Source organism: Parasteatoda tepidariorum, chromosome 3 (assembly GCF_982258835.1).
Source record: "Parasteatoda tepidariorum strain Cologne lab strain chromosome 3, Ptep-v5.0, whole genome shotgun sequence".
Taxonomy (NCBI): Eukaryota; Metazoa; Arthropoda; class Arachnida; order Araneae; family Theridiidae; genus Parasteatoda; species Parasteatoda tepidariorum.
Window position 1 is genome coordinate 74,095,409 of NC_141757.1, and position 15,147 is coordinate 74,110,555.

Here is a 15,147-nt window from a genome sequence, read left to right on the forward strand (position 1 = left end):
AAATTCCTGATATGCCTGGTGTCCTGTATTAGGGGTCAGTGAAAATTTATAGAAAAAGAAATATTTTTCATTTGTGCAGAGAGTAGAATTCTGGGAAAAGAGATATGCCTGGATTAATTTGTTTTTCAGGAGATTTGTTTTTCATTAGAGCTCAACATTCTTGGAAGAAGAGCTATCTAACATTATGGCACGCTGAAAATGTTTGGGTAACAGGATATGTGGTGTTAGGGAAAAAAAGAAATATTGAAATATCCTTTAAAATTATATATCTTGTATCAAGACTCAAAGAATACTTCGGGAAAACGAAATATTTTTCATTTGGCAGTGTTCTGGATATTTGCAAGGAGAAAAAATTCCTGAAAAATCAAAGTACTGTATGGTAATGGCATTTATGGTAAATAATTAAATTTGATAATTTTTCCGTTCATGTGGTAACGGTTTACCGGAAAATATAGTTTTCAAAATTAAAGTTCTAATTAAACTGAAGAAAAATAACGTGAATAAAGCACAAATGAAGTACATTGTGCTTTATTCAAGTAGTTTTTCCTTATTCTACTTAACACAAAGTATTTACCCTTTCTTTTGTAGTTCTTATCACATCACATTTAGTAAAAAATACAAAAGTGATAATTTAATTTAACTGATTAAAGGGTTTTTATGCAATTTTCTAAGATCTTATGCTAAAATTACCTAATTCTACCCCACTTTATCACATAACTTAAACCATATTTTATTGTTAATTTTACCAAAATCATTGTCAAAGAGCTTCCTTAAAGATTGTTAAACTTTTTATTTTTCCCATAGAGCCAGAAATACTGTAAATTTTACCATATTATGAAAGTTTTGACCACACTTTTTTTTTCAGTGTGGTATTAATTTATATGAAGGACTAGATCTTATATTAAAAATTCATGTGAAAAAACTTTCATTTTTTTTAATCAGTTACTTTCTCCATAACTTTCTATATTAATTGAGTTTCATGAAAATTTAATAAAATTTGTTGTAGACCTTTTATATCAGTCTTTCTTAAACACTCAAAATTTTATATATCTTGAAGTGATAGATTGAGATAAGAAGGAAGCAGTGCAAAAATATCAATCACTGTATAAAAGCTCAATTGTGTTTTTTTCCCTTTCCCCCCCCCCCCCCCCAAAGTCTCGCGTGCCACTTTAGTGGGGCATGAATTCCGGCATCAATAATAACGAGGAAGAAAAGTATAGAGGAGGTAAAAAGGAAGTTGGGTCCACTTTAGAGACCCATAAGCGTGGACGAGATTCTTTTTGGATGGTAGCCAGTGAAAATAACCTTGGGGTTGTCGGACATTTAGTCTTTTCTTTCTTTCTTTTTTTTCTTTTTCTTTCCTACTTCTTTTTTTCTTTCACACGCATTATTGACTGGCCTTCTTCAATCTTCAGCATGCATTTTGAAGATATGTTACTTCTTTTAAATTTTGTAGTCTTAGAAAAAACACGATAGTGATGTTTTATTCGTTCATCGTTCGTTATTTGTTGAAAAATATCGGGATTTAAGGATCGTTTTGTTACAAAAATAAAAGCTTATTTTTGTTGTCTTTTGCCATAAAGTTGGATAATATTATTTTGTTCTGACTGAATCAATGTCAATGACATGTGGAGGAAGAGTCTCAGAGAGTTTCTATCCATGCCACTATATTGATACGAGTTAAGAAAATTGAGATTTTTTTTCCGATTATGGATTTTTCTTTCATTTACAAAAGGTTCTTATATAATGTATTAAGGTTTAAATGGTGGGAAAATCATTTGTTATAGCAATTTCGACACGAAATAAGAATTACTTTCGTTTTTTCAAAGTTTGTCGCTAACATCGAGTTCTTTTTCTCAGTGTGTATTATGTATGCGTCGTCGGCTCTTTGAAAATAGCCGCCTTCATTTTGTATTGAGTCAGGTTTTTTCCAAATATATTAATTCTTAATTATTTTCTTATAATCCCGATATTATATTCTATACACTTTCCTTTTGGATAATTAGGAAATATTTCATTCTTTTCTCAATTAATTTGAGCTACTTCAGTCAGTTTGAAATAAGCCCAGAGTCATTAAAGCCCAGTTAACTTATTGCAATAACCTTAAGCAAATTCAGTTTGAATAAATCTCAGTATATTTTCTAATTAGCCAAAATACATATTGTAATACGCCTGAAAAATAAGAGACAAATTAGAAAATACTGGGGATTTTACAATTTAACCTGGCGCATTGGAATATCTCTGTAAGTCTTGCAAAGAAATGTATAATTTATTATTCGAAGAACTGTACATTTCACTTATTCATACATTGTCAAATTTAAAAAATATGTTTCCCAAGTTATAATAGCTGACCGTGGGAAAGTTGGCATATGTTTTTTAAGGTTATAAAAAATGATGCCAAATAGGCATAATCTTATAAATTTAAAGGCAAAATTTTTTTAATATTTTTAAAACAATATATTTTTAAAAATAATATTTAATTTACCAAATTTAAAAAATAATACCATAAAGGCATGGATTTTTTGAATTTGGTATAAATTATACATTTGTTTAATTAAATAACATTAATTTCGTCACCAAAAAATTTTATAGTAAGTTTTGGATTTTGATACATAAAATTTCAAAATAAGTAAATAAGTAAATTTAAAAAAAGAAAGTACTAATTTAAAAAAAATATTGCTGGAGACAAACTAAAAACTGGATTTTTTTTTATTTAGAATAAACTAATATATTGATTTGTTTTAAGTATATTTACAATAAAAATTAATTTTTTTTTTTTAAATATTAAAGTTTTAAAAATATTTCAGAATATATCACTTTTAAACTTAAAACATATGCCCTAAACAGCCTTAAATAATGCGTAAGAAAATATAAAAGATAAATGAGCGAAATAGTTTGAAAAAATTAGTACAACACTATATTTTGCTATATTTTAAAATGTGCACGAAAGTGGCTTGAATATATCTAAAAAAATTGTTTCTATACAAATTTCTATACATTTGTAAAAAGAAATTGGGGCTAGATATTGTTTAAAAAATATACACTAAAGTAAGCTAAATAAAGATCAGATACTCTGAATAATTTTTACGGAAATATGAAATGGAAAACTGACGAATTTTATTTTTTATTCGATTTTTTTTTCTTCATAAATACACAAAAAATTACAAAAGGAACAAAACTTTCTTTGCATTAATAAAAAAAAATTTTGAGAAAAAATTCTTTGAAGAGATTTGTTAATTAGCAATTTAGTTAAAAAACAAAATAAAAGAGATATAGTTACAAGAAAAAGCAGCCTTACCATGTCAGTTGAGTGAAAAAAATAGTAATGGATTAAGTTTCTTAAGTAATCAAAAATATACGTGACAGAGTCTAAAAAAAACATAAACTTAAGAGCTGTTGAATCACTCCCTCCCCACCCCTCCTCTAATTTCCGGTTAAACTGAAAAAGTCACTAAAGAAAGTTCAAAGACATTCCCATCAGTAAAATAAATAAGATGAGCAAATTAATATTGATTACCGTAATGCTTTGGCATGTTTCTAGAAAAAAATAAAGTTATTACAGTCCACCAGTAATTAACATCAATAACCAATAAAATCGATAATGTACAAAAAAAAATATCTATAAATGCGATTGAAAATACTGATGGTTAATAAATCTTAATAAAAAAATTCAGCATTTCCCTATTTCTCAAGAATGTTAAGCATAAAAAGAACGCGCAAAATTTGGAATGTAAATTTTATTCAAAGAATGCGCTTAATATTTAGTTGCCAGATGTTTATTATTTTGTTTGAATAACGTTTTTGTTTTGAGCGCTCTGTATCTGAATTTTCCTGCTCGTGACCTTGATGAATAAAAGTCAACGTATTACATAGTAATGAGGAAATTCATTTTCAAGGTAAAAATAACCTTGGATTCTTTATTTATTAATACGCTCGCTTAACAAGACTTGTCGTCCTTTACAAAACATAATACACAAGTTCTTACTCATTTTTATATGTATGTTGAAAATGAAGTCATAACTAAATAAAATTCAAGAAAAATTCATTGTTTCATAGGGTATGTTTTAAAAAAAATTTATGATCTAAAATCTCCATTATTATAACTTTTTCACTTACTGGGCATGCATTTTTAAATTTTTTTTTTAAAGTCAGCATTTTTTTAAAACAATTTAAACATTATTCCTTTTTGACAATAAAGTATTAAAATAATTAAATAAATAATCCCAAAAAAACCGGAGCTGGATCAAAAATTTACACATAAGAAACACAAGAGATACGCCCGTTATCAAAAACATGAGAAATCATTCATTGCTGCACATTGTTGGAATCTTGGGCATAAATTCAATTTTTACAATACCAAAATTGTTTCCACTTTAGTCCCATCAGCTCATCTTGATGACCTGGATTTTTGTTTTATTCATATGAATGCTGATTCCCTTATTAATGACATTTGTTCCTCACCATCTATTCATAGAGCGTGGAAATGCATTTTACTTTGATGTGTCCCTCTAAGTAGTTTTTCTTGTTCTGTTTTCATCTTTTTTCTCTTTCGGCTATTGCGGTTTTACTAGTTTTGTTTCTCTTCTTTATATTTTGATTTTTCGTTTTAAATTAACGTTTTAAATTTCAAACCACTTTTTTACTTCTTCTCATTCTCGTCAGCAAGTCTTGAAATTGGGAGCCTGTTTTTTCTGTTTTTTTTAGAGCTTGAATCATGTCGACTATTGTTTTCAGTATATTTTTTGTAGTGAATGAAGTTTTTAATCAAGTAGTTGAAATAAGATTTTAAAAGAAAAGCTGGACTAAAATTTTATATTAAAATAAAAGTTGTATTTTAAAAGTTATTATATAAATGTTGTTATTTGAGTATTTAAGTTGGATGCATGACTTTTGTAGCTTTTATCTAACAAAAAATTATTATTTTTTTGTCACTTAGATAGTTTTTTAAAACTCGTTAATGATTTCAACTGACTAAGCTAAATATTTTTATTACGTTATGTTTCTAGTGGCCATAATTTGAAAACAAACGTAAGTTTTTAAAACTTTTTAAAAATGAACAAATTTTCGTAAATATTATGCGTATTTAATGTAATAAAAATTAAAATCTATTATACTACATTTATTTCCGGTATTTTACTATATTTTCTTAAAATATACAAGGTTTAAAAACATTGTGTCATTTTTCAGTTTGTCCACTGAGAAAATAAATATGACAAAAACTACCAAATTATGGTAAAATTTACCTTGTTTTTGGTTTTATGTGAACATTAAAAAGCTCGGTAATTTTTACCAAAGTGCTTTGGCAGAGATTTTATAAAATTGACAATGGTGGTTTTATAATGTGTGATAAAATTTGGTAAATGTTGTTAAATTTGGTAATTTTATCATGAAACCGTAGAGCATGACATAAAAACTATTTTTCCGGTCAAATTTAGTTTTCAGTTTTATATTTTTTACTAAATATTTGGTAATAAGAACTAAAATTTTATGAACCATAATTTCAGGTAAACCGTTATCATATGAACAATAAAATTACCTAATAAATTATTTATATACCGTATATTTTGATTTTACTAACCAGAATTATGTTGTTGTTCTTGCTTTTTTTTTACCAGAAATATCTTTACCATACAGAACTGAAACTTTTCTAGATCTTTTTACTCCATGCATGTCTTTTATTCAACTAAAAATTTAAAACAATCTTCAAATTAATAAAAGCTGCACTTCGGTTAAACAAAACTATAAATACTAGGACGAGAAAGAAACTTACATAAATATATTTACTTTTTTCTGAAATAAGCAATGCAGTAAGTCGAAAGTTTCTATTTTTTCTGGTCATAGCCAAAACATTTATCATCGTCAATAATTTTTCCTGAACAATTCAGTTTTTCAAATTTAATTCGACATTGGAAATTGGAAATAAGATCTCGTGTTGTAAGTAATGGTTAAAGAAAAGTCATTTTTCAAAATTGCTTTTCGTTTTGACAAGAAGTCAGAGATTTATTTCCTTGATTGAAATATGAAACAAAAATTTGTTTTCTTTTTCATTATTATAAGCTAGAACCAAAAATGGAGGGTAAAATAAATTTTAAAAGATTTCAAAACGCTTCTTTCTAATTATTGTATTATGGATTGTTGAATTGTTTCTTGGTTTTCGAAAGTTTGATTTCAATAGATGTATTAAAGACAAATATAGAAGAAAAATTCAAAATGGAACGGGATATTTATTATTCCTCAAAAGGAAATTTTTAAAAACAAAGGTATATGTAATTAGATTTTGCCACTTACAATATTATTTCTTTACAAAGCATATAGGTGATTACTATTTTGCTAGTCATAAGAAGCTATCCTGGTTTCTAATTGCAATAATGATAATAATAATAGTAAAAATAGCAATAATAAAGAGACGAAGTAGAAGCTATTTGGTGCTTTATATTTAATTAATTATTATTTAATTAAATTTTCATTTTTCTATCTGCAATTTTCAATTCAATTAACGTGCATCTTAATATTTTTAAAACATTAAAAAAAAAATAATTTTACAGCAGTACTTGTTTAATTTCATTATCTTATTTATTAGGTTGATTGTATAGTGAAAAAAAACTTATGATAATTGTAACCAATCGAATAAAAAAAAATTTCACATATTTTTAAAAATAGCTGTCTTTGCAACAAAGATAAGCAAAAGTAAATAATAATAATAATACTCTTTATATAGTTTAATATATTTTTATTTCCAATGGCAAATTTATTGGACAGTAGTTACAGCACAATAAGGAAAGTGAAATGCAAAAAAAGATGGTAAACATAATGCAGTAACTCGAGTCCATTAATTTAAAAGGTCTCGGGCTTCCCAATATCGCTCGGCTAGAGAAGACTTGCGCAAAGCAGGACAGTGCATAATATGGGCGGCATATGTAACTTAATATCTAATGCAACATTTAATTTTTTTTGTAATACTAGACGTATTTTTAATTTGTAAAATTGCAGGTATGACAGACATAATAGTGGAGTTATGAAGCATTCATGAATGCGAAATTGTAAAACTAATAAAACTATTCATACTAATTTAATGAATAATGTTTACCGTATATTCATTGTGTTTTTATATTAATTCATACTTTTTGATTGTGTTATAAGTCATCATCTCTCAACACAGTTAGTAAAAGTTCAACCTCTTCTATATTCAGTGATTGTCAGATGTCAGAGCTATATCGCCAGCTGAGACTCATTTTAAAAGTTGCACACTCTCGATGAAATAGAATACTTTTGCTTGTCAACTCACATTTATAGTCTTTTCTCATAATTCCGAATAAAAATATTTGCACACTTTTTGCATTTTTAAGCTTTTAAATGAATCTGCTAGTGAGAGTTCAAATCTCTGCTTCACAAATAAGTGTGGGCAACACAACATTGTTAGAAAACTTTTCACTTCAAACATAATCTTTTCTTAAAATTGTGTATGTTAATTAATTATGTTTAGATTTTCAAACAGAGCTAACAAATTAAAGAGCATTATAACAATGTAAAAACGCTTGCAATGCATAAAAACTGATATAGAATCGTAAAAACACTTTCATTTATTCATTAAGAGATAGAAATCTTAAGTACACAAAAACAGAAAGTTAACATCTTGAATAACTTTTGATCGAATGGTCGGATTTAGATTCTCTCTTAATGGTTTAAGGGTGTAATTTTAAATTGTCTAATTAGTACAAACAGTATGTTAATTTACGAAATCAGGTAAAAAATGTACTATGTCAGAATCAACATGAATAGTTTGAAGGAATTTGGATACTTAACCATCAAAATAAAAGGGCTAGCAACAATTCGGAACTTATGGTTCCAATAGTTCAGTCAGGAAAGTGGTCGAAAGTTTGCCTCCCTTAATGTTAATTTCACTTTTTACGTATTCGTATATTATTTTAAATAGGCTAATTAGTGCAGACAATATTTTAAGTTACGAAATCAAACCAAAAATGGACTTTGTCTGAATCAAAAAAATTTTTTTTGGAAAAGTTTGGATACTTAACCATTAAAATAAAAGAGCTAACAACAATCCGGAACTTATGGTCCCAATAGTTCAGTCAGGAAAGTGGTCGAAAGTTTGGCTCTCTTAATAATAATTTCACTTTTTGCGTATTCGCCATATCTTGAAAACTTTTTAAACAAATCGAAATTTTTCTGCCTACTATTATAAATTTGATTTATCCAAAACCACAAACAATAATTTTAAATGATAATTTTGTTAATATTGTTTTTAACAGTAATTGAAAAATTTTATAGTTGTAAGGTATACAAACTTTCACATCATTTTAAAGAATATAAAATATGGACTTAACAGTTTCGGCAAGTTTAAGACTTTTAATGATAATTTATTTATTTACCTATTTACCCATGTCTCCGGATCAAACAATTTTTGCACCCAATTGTATAAGTTTTTATCCAAAGATAATTCCAGTAAAAAAAAATGTTTATTTTTTATTATATGCTTATATGTTTTTTTATCTCATTCTGTAACTTAAAATATCTTCTGCATGAATTAATTAACATATTTAGGTCCATTACTATAAAAAACTTTAATTTTAAAGATTGAGTACTAGCACATGAAAATCCGATCATTAGACCAAAAGTTATTCAGAGTAATCACTTTCTTTGCGCACTGTATTCTGTTTTTCTTTCCTTTTTTTTAATCCTCTTCAAAGCAAAAAAAATCCTTTTTTTTTTTGCTTTGGCTCAAGTCTGGTGCAAATTGAATTTCAAAATATATTAATTAAAGAGCATTAACTTAAAACTCATGACATCCACAAAAACATTAAAAACAAACTTTAAAGGAAAGCCTTTTTTTTTCTTCAAGAATATCCGTTTAGAAATAATATTATTATTCTCAATTAATTAAGAAATGGATAGAAAACTTGGAAAAGGAAGAAAAAAAGAATATTTTTTTAACATATTAAATCTTTTCAATAATATTTTTTATGAAGTTCAAATGACTTAAAAGAATTTTTTTTTGTCCTAAAAAAGCTTTATTTCTAAGAAATTATTAAAAAGAGAATGTTAAGATGAAACGAAGAGCTTTTGATGTTGAAGTTTTTAAGAGATTTGAGAATAAAAGAACGATGGAATGAAGTACGTACTTCAATTTCAATGGGTTCAGATTCTTTAAGCTCATTATGTTATTAGAACTTTCAGGTTAAAGATTTCGAGGTACAAATGACATCAAGGGTTTCAACATCCGATTAGAAGAATAGTTCCATTTTAATCAAATAAATATTTTAGCTTTTAGTATTTAACTACATAAGAAGTTAATTGAATAGTTAGTATTCATGTCAAACAAAAGTACAAGTACAATAGAAAAAAATTAGCCAGGGTATCAAAAGATACACAATATGAATCTATAAGGAGCATAAACTTGATTTTATTTCTTTTAATACAATAAATGATAAATTGGTTTGTAGTTTTAAACCATTTCTTTCAATTCCTGAAAAACGTACTTAATAAGTCTTTTACGTCTTTTCGAATTTGTGAAAGTGAGCACGATTTATTAAGTCTCTAAAATTTTTGCATTAGTGTCGTTGAAAATTCTTCGTAGAGTAATCCGTTATTTCTCAATCAGTGTCAGATACTGTGGTGGCTCAGGCTGTAAAGCGCTTGTTCCTCCAAGAGGTAAACAGGGTTCGAATTCCAGCGAGGGCTGGTCAATTCGAATTCCTCACCCAGCTCTCAACGACGTCAGTGTTAACATAAAATATGCTCAACGGTAGACGTATCATGGGTTAGAGTGTCCTTGCCGCCAGGCTTTTCGTGGGTGGTTTTCTTCTCCATGTGACACAAATGCGGGTTAGTTCTATCAAAAAGTCATCCACGAAGAAAACTTCTTCCAATACTTGATCCAGGAGTTCCCTTCTCTTCTGGATTGGATTCAAAATTACAGGGCTACGGAGTTGAACGTTGGTAGTCGTAAATTCAAAATTGGGGTTGCTTGTTCAACGACGGTTATAAAATAAAATTAAAGGAAATACACTTGGAAAACAATAGTTTAATCGTTATTTTGGTGATAGTTTGTTAATATTAGAAACTCTATTTAAAATAACAATTATTATGATGTTCTATAGTATTATATTTATTTAATTACAATGATTTGATATGGAATTTTGCAGTAAATTACTGTAAAAATTACGGTATATCATATTTTTTTGTTCTGCAAAGTTTTCGGTGAAAAGGAATTTTACGGTAAGAAAACCTGATCTCTGACATCTCTAAGCGGCGAAACTTTCCATCGTAATTTGATCTGGCATTTTTTTAAAGTGTATGTAGCGATCTTTTTCGATTCGTTATTTAAAAGTGAAATTGAAGATATCAAATAGTATTAGAATGGTCAAATTTCTGGAAAAGACCAAGTTTGCTTTGACCCTTAGTTACGACCATGCATTTTTGTGTAGCAATGATATCTACGATACCATTTTTCAAATAATCTATAAATATGCGGATCTCCTGACTGCGTAATGTTACGGGATTAGAAATTGCAATGTCCTCTTTTTGTTGTACGTTTTGTGAACTCGCTTTCTCTGCAAGCTATATAGAATATGCTACGGCAGAATTTTTGCACAGCTTCCAAGCTTATAACAAAAATACTTTGAATATGCTGCAGCAGAATATTTGTGAAGTTTGTGAGCTTATAACAAAAATAGTTTGAATATGAAGCTGCATATTTTGCACTGTTTGTAAGCTTCTTTGATTATACAGCTACATAATTTTTGCTCAGGGTGCAAGCATGTAACAAAAATAATTTAATAACGTTTTAATGTGCGATTAATATTGAATCATTTTTTAATATCAATCAAATATTATAAACTTCTTAAATACTTCCTGACCATATATACTAAACTTTGCTTAGTGCATGTTCATAGCAGTTTTTGAAAGGACTTAACTTTTTGAAAAAAAAATCTTAACTAAGAATTGTTAGCAAACAGATTTATAGGTAATCACAATTTGTATGAAGTAGTCTTAAAATCTTAGATATTTTTGAAATTCCAAAATATTTTCAAATTAAGATTTTGATTTGTTTGTCATTATATAAAATTTTTTTAGTCGAAACATGCAAAGAAAAAAAATCTGCTTAAATTACTGTACTGTAGAGTAAAGACTTTTCTGATAAAAGAGGTATAATTCAGCTAATAAAACAAAAATATACGGTATTTAAGAAATTTTTATGCTAAGGGTTTTTCGGAAATTCTGGTTCTCAAAATTATAATTCTTATTAGTAAAAAATACAAAAATTGGAAATTAAGTTTAGCAGAATAAATAGTTTTTATAACTTGCTTTAAAGTAATATGATAATATTACCAAATTTTATCACATTTATCAAACTTTAACGCTTATTACAAAACAATATTTTATTGTTAATTTTACCAAGATCATTACCAAATGTTTCGGATAAAAATTAATGTGCGTTTTATGTTTCCAAAACAATACCCATAAACACGGTAAATGTTACCATATTTTAATAGTTTTGATCCAATCTTTTCTAAGTATATTATGCCCAAAACATTATCTGTGAGTTTAAATAAGTGTATATATAGATTTCATGAAATAGTGAAACATAATCGTGAGTTACAAACAATCCATCTCTAGTACTCTTTCAATATTTTCTAGTTCTAGTACTCTTATAATAAATTCTGGTTCTCAAAATTATAATTCTTACCACTCATGTAGTAAAAAATGCATAATTCGAATATAAGTTAAATCGAATAAATAGTTTTTATTACATGCTCTATGGTGATGTGATAAGATTACAAAATTGTATCACATTTATCAAACTTTAACGCGTATTTTAAAACAATATTTTATCATTAATTTTACCAAAATTATTAGTAATTTACCAAAATCCTTCTGGTTCTCAAAATTATAATTCCTACCGCTCATGTAGTAAAAAATACATAATTCGAATATAAGTTTAATCGAATAAATAGTTTTTATTACATGCTCTAAGGTAATGTGATAAGATTACAAAATTTTATCACATTTATCAAACTTTAACACGTATTATAAAACAATATTTATTATTAATTTTACCAAAATTATTAGTAATTTATCAAAATCCTTCGGAAACAAATAATGTGCTTTTTGTGCTCCCAAAACAAACATTTTACCATATTTTGGTAGTTTTAACCAGACTTGTATAATGCGCAAAACAATACCTGCGAGTTTAAATAAGTGTATTTATATATTTTATGAAATAATGATACATAATTGTGAGTTGTGTATAATTGTATATAATAATACATAATTGTGAGTTGTCCAGAAGTGTATAATGCGCAAAACAATACCTACAAGTTTAAATAAGTGTATTTATATATTTTATGAAATAATGACACATAATTGTGAGTTAAAAACGATCAATCTGTAGTATTCTTACAATATATAATGTATTTATTCTTATCATTTCTTTCTGAAAATAATTTATCCAATTTTTTGCAGGAAACGGAATCACGGCCAACACCGGTACACCAGTCGAAAATGGTTTGCCCCCCAAAGAGGTAAATAATAAGCTACTTTTTATTTTCAACATTTGGATATAAGGATATGTTTAAAGTCATCGTTTAAAGTTAACCTTTAAATATTTTCTACTTATCAAGGTTATCTATAATAAAGATAATTTCTATACTAAAGATAATTAAAGTAAAAGTAATTTCTAAATAGAATATATAAAAAGAAATCAATTTTAACATTATTTTTTAAAAATATTTTTCTCTTGCACTTCGATTTCTTTTTTATACTTCTGAATTCTGACAATTTCTTATAATATTTAGTTCATTTAGATACATATGGTTATTTTATTAGTATCTAATAAAATAAATCATTTTCCAGTTATCTCTTACTTTGCAAAACTACTATATTAGTATGGAACAAATAATTAAAAGACCTATAAAATATAAAAATTCTTTTTAAATTAAAAGTTAGTCCCCTTGTATATTTTAACAAAAACTAATGTTTCCTTTTTGCTCTTGCCATCATTCACAAACATAAAACTATCATATTATAAACTATATTAGTTCTATTTGCACTGAGTATACTTTGGAATTCGGTAAAAAACTTAGAATTTGACTTCAAATTAAAATAATCATTTTCTTAAAATTACAAGAATTCTATAAATATATTTGCCTAGAAAACATTTGTTTATGAAAAAGAATGCCACCGGTATTTAAGTTAGCTTTTGGGAGCTAGTAATAACTTTCTCTGAATTATTCCTTATTGTGATAAAAATAAAGTGGACAAAATTGTATTAATGTTTACAAAGTTTATGTATAATACTTTCGCATTAAAAATTATTTAAAGTATTGCCTGCTTTGACTTTTTTCTTAAACAATTAAACTATAGCAGATGTTTAAATTTCCTAATTTTATACTTTTTTTAATGCATATAAATTATTTTTCTAATTTTCAACTAAACTTTTAAACTGAATTTGTCATAAAAAATTTTTAGTCAAAATTAAAATAATTTTTAAAATTTAAATAATAAATTTAAAAATTTAAATATCTTGACTGTTAAATTTTCGAATGCAAATCTCATAATTTCAGTGTATTTTTTTAAGTTTAATTTAAATTTGAAAACAGTAATATATAATATTTCTTACGTAAGCTATGAAGCTTTTTCCAATTAATTTTTTATTCCAAAATGGAGCTCCGAAAGTTTACTATTCTTTTGGTCTCCGAACCGGAAATCGAGCGCCCCTACATGAACGTACTTTTTTTTGCTCATTTGATTCAATTAAAAAATCTCTTCAAGGTTAAAGAGATTTTTTTGTGTTGGATTCTTAAATGGCATTTGTGTTGGAATAAAGTATTTCATATGAAAATAAAACATTTCAGAATTTTAAAAGTTTGTTTCTGAAAGTAAAAACCTCGGAATGCATTGATAAATACCACCAAGAAAATTGTATCTCTTTTTGAATTGAAATTGTAAAGGATGTGAAATGAAAAGTGTATCATTAATCAACGTGTTTTAATAATGCAAATATTAATTAGAATACATGTTGAAAAAGAATTTTAATAAGGAAATTTGAAAGAATTACAATAAAGAATAATTATTTGAATAACTGTAACATTTCCCTCTAAAACCAGCTTCCACAAAAAAATTTATAAAGCATGAAAGTATTATGAGGAAGAAATATAAACGAATAGTCACTTAAAACCCGTAAACTTTCCCCAAAAAATCAATTTCCACAAAAGAAAGCATTGATGAAGCATGAAAGAATTTTAATAAAGAATAAATGAATGAATAATCATATAAATATCTATAATCTATCCTACCAAAACCAATTTTCACACAAAAAAATGGGGAAGTATGTTAATAATATTATAAAGAAATATAAATGAATAATCACTCGAAACTTTAAACTTTCCCCTCGAAACCGATTTTCACGAAAGAAAGTATTGATTAAGTGTGAAAGCATAAAAGAATATATGAATTAATGATTACAATAATAACCATAACTTTTCCCAACAAAAACCATTTCCGAAGAAGAAAGCATTGATAAAGTATGGAAGCATTATAATAAGGAATATATGAATGAATAACCACTTGAATACCCATAACCTTTCCCTCCAAAACCAACTTCCTAAAAAAAAGTATTATAAAATAAAGAAATGTGAATAAATAATTACTTGAATTTTTATAACTTTTCCCTTAAAACCAACATCCCCTGAAGAAAGAATATTATTAACTAGTGGGCTGCGCCCCCTGCTCGCTAACGCTCGCCAACCCCCGAAAATTGCTACGCAATCTTATATGGTTTGCTTCGCAAACCAAGCTCGCTTCGCTCACTACTAACTTGTACATTGTGTTGTACATTGCAAATGCACAAAATTCTAAGAATTCAAAACAATCATTCAAATCCATATAAAAACTTTTTTTAAAAAAAAAATTACATCTATTTAGTAAATACTAAGTCATTAAAATAAATTGGAATTCAGATAAATGACGTGTAATTCGTTAAACCTATTAGAAATGTGCTACAGTATAATTCGTGACATAAATCAAAAATCAAATAAATTCGTCAAATAAATTCGTAATATATAAATTCGTGAAAAAAAGCGCTTTCGACAAAATACTAAAATAGAGATCTATCGACAAAGACTACTCACT

At 26.7% G+C, this 15,147-nt stretch overlaps 1 protein-coding gene across 8 annotated transcripts in view; it reads left to right on the top strand.

Annotated features, from left to right (window-relative positions):
• LOC107436690 (uncharacterized) overlaps positions 1-15,147 on the top strand; it is a 111,250-nt gene that overhangs the window by 54,704 nt on the left and 41,399 nt on the right. For all 8 annotated transcript variants that reach the window (XM_071181435.2, XM_071181437.2, XM_043045194.3 and 5 more), the window contains exon 2: positions 12,481-12,539. In XM_071181435.2, the coding sequence (XP_071037536.2) occupies positions 12,481-12,539 (59 nt within the window). The remainder of the gene's footprint in view (positions 1-12,480; positions 12,540-15,147) is intronic.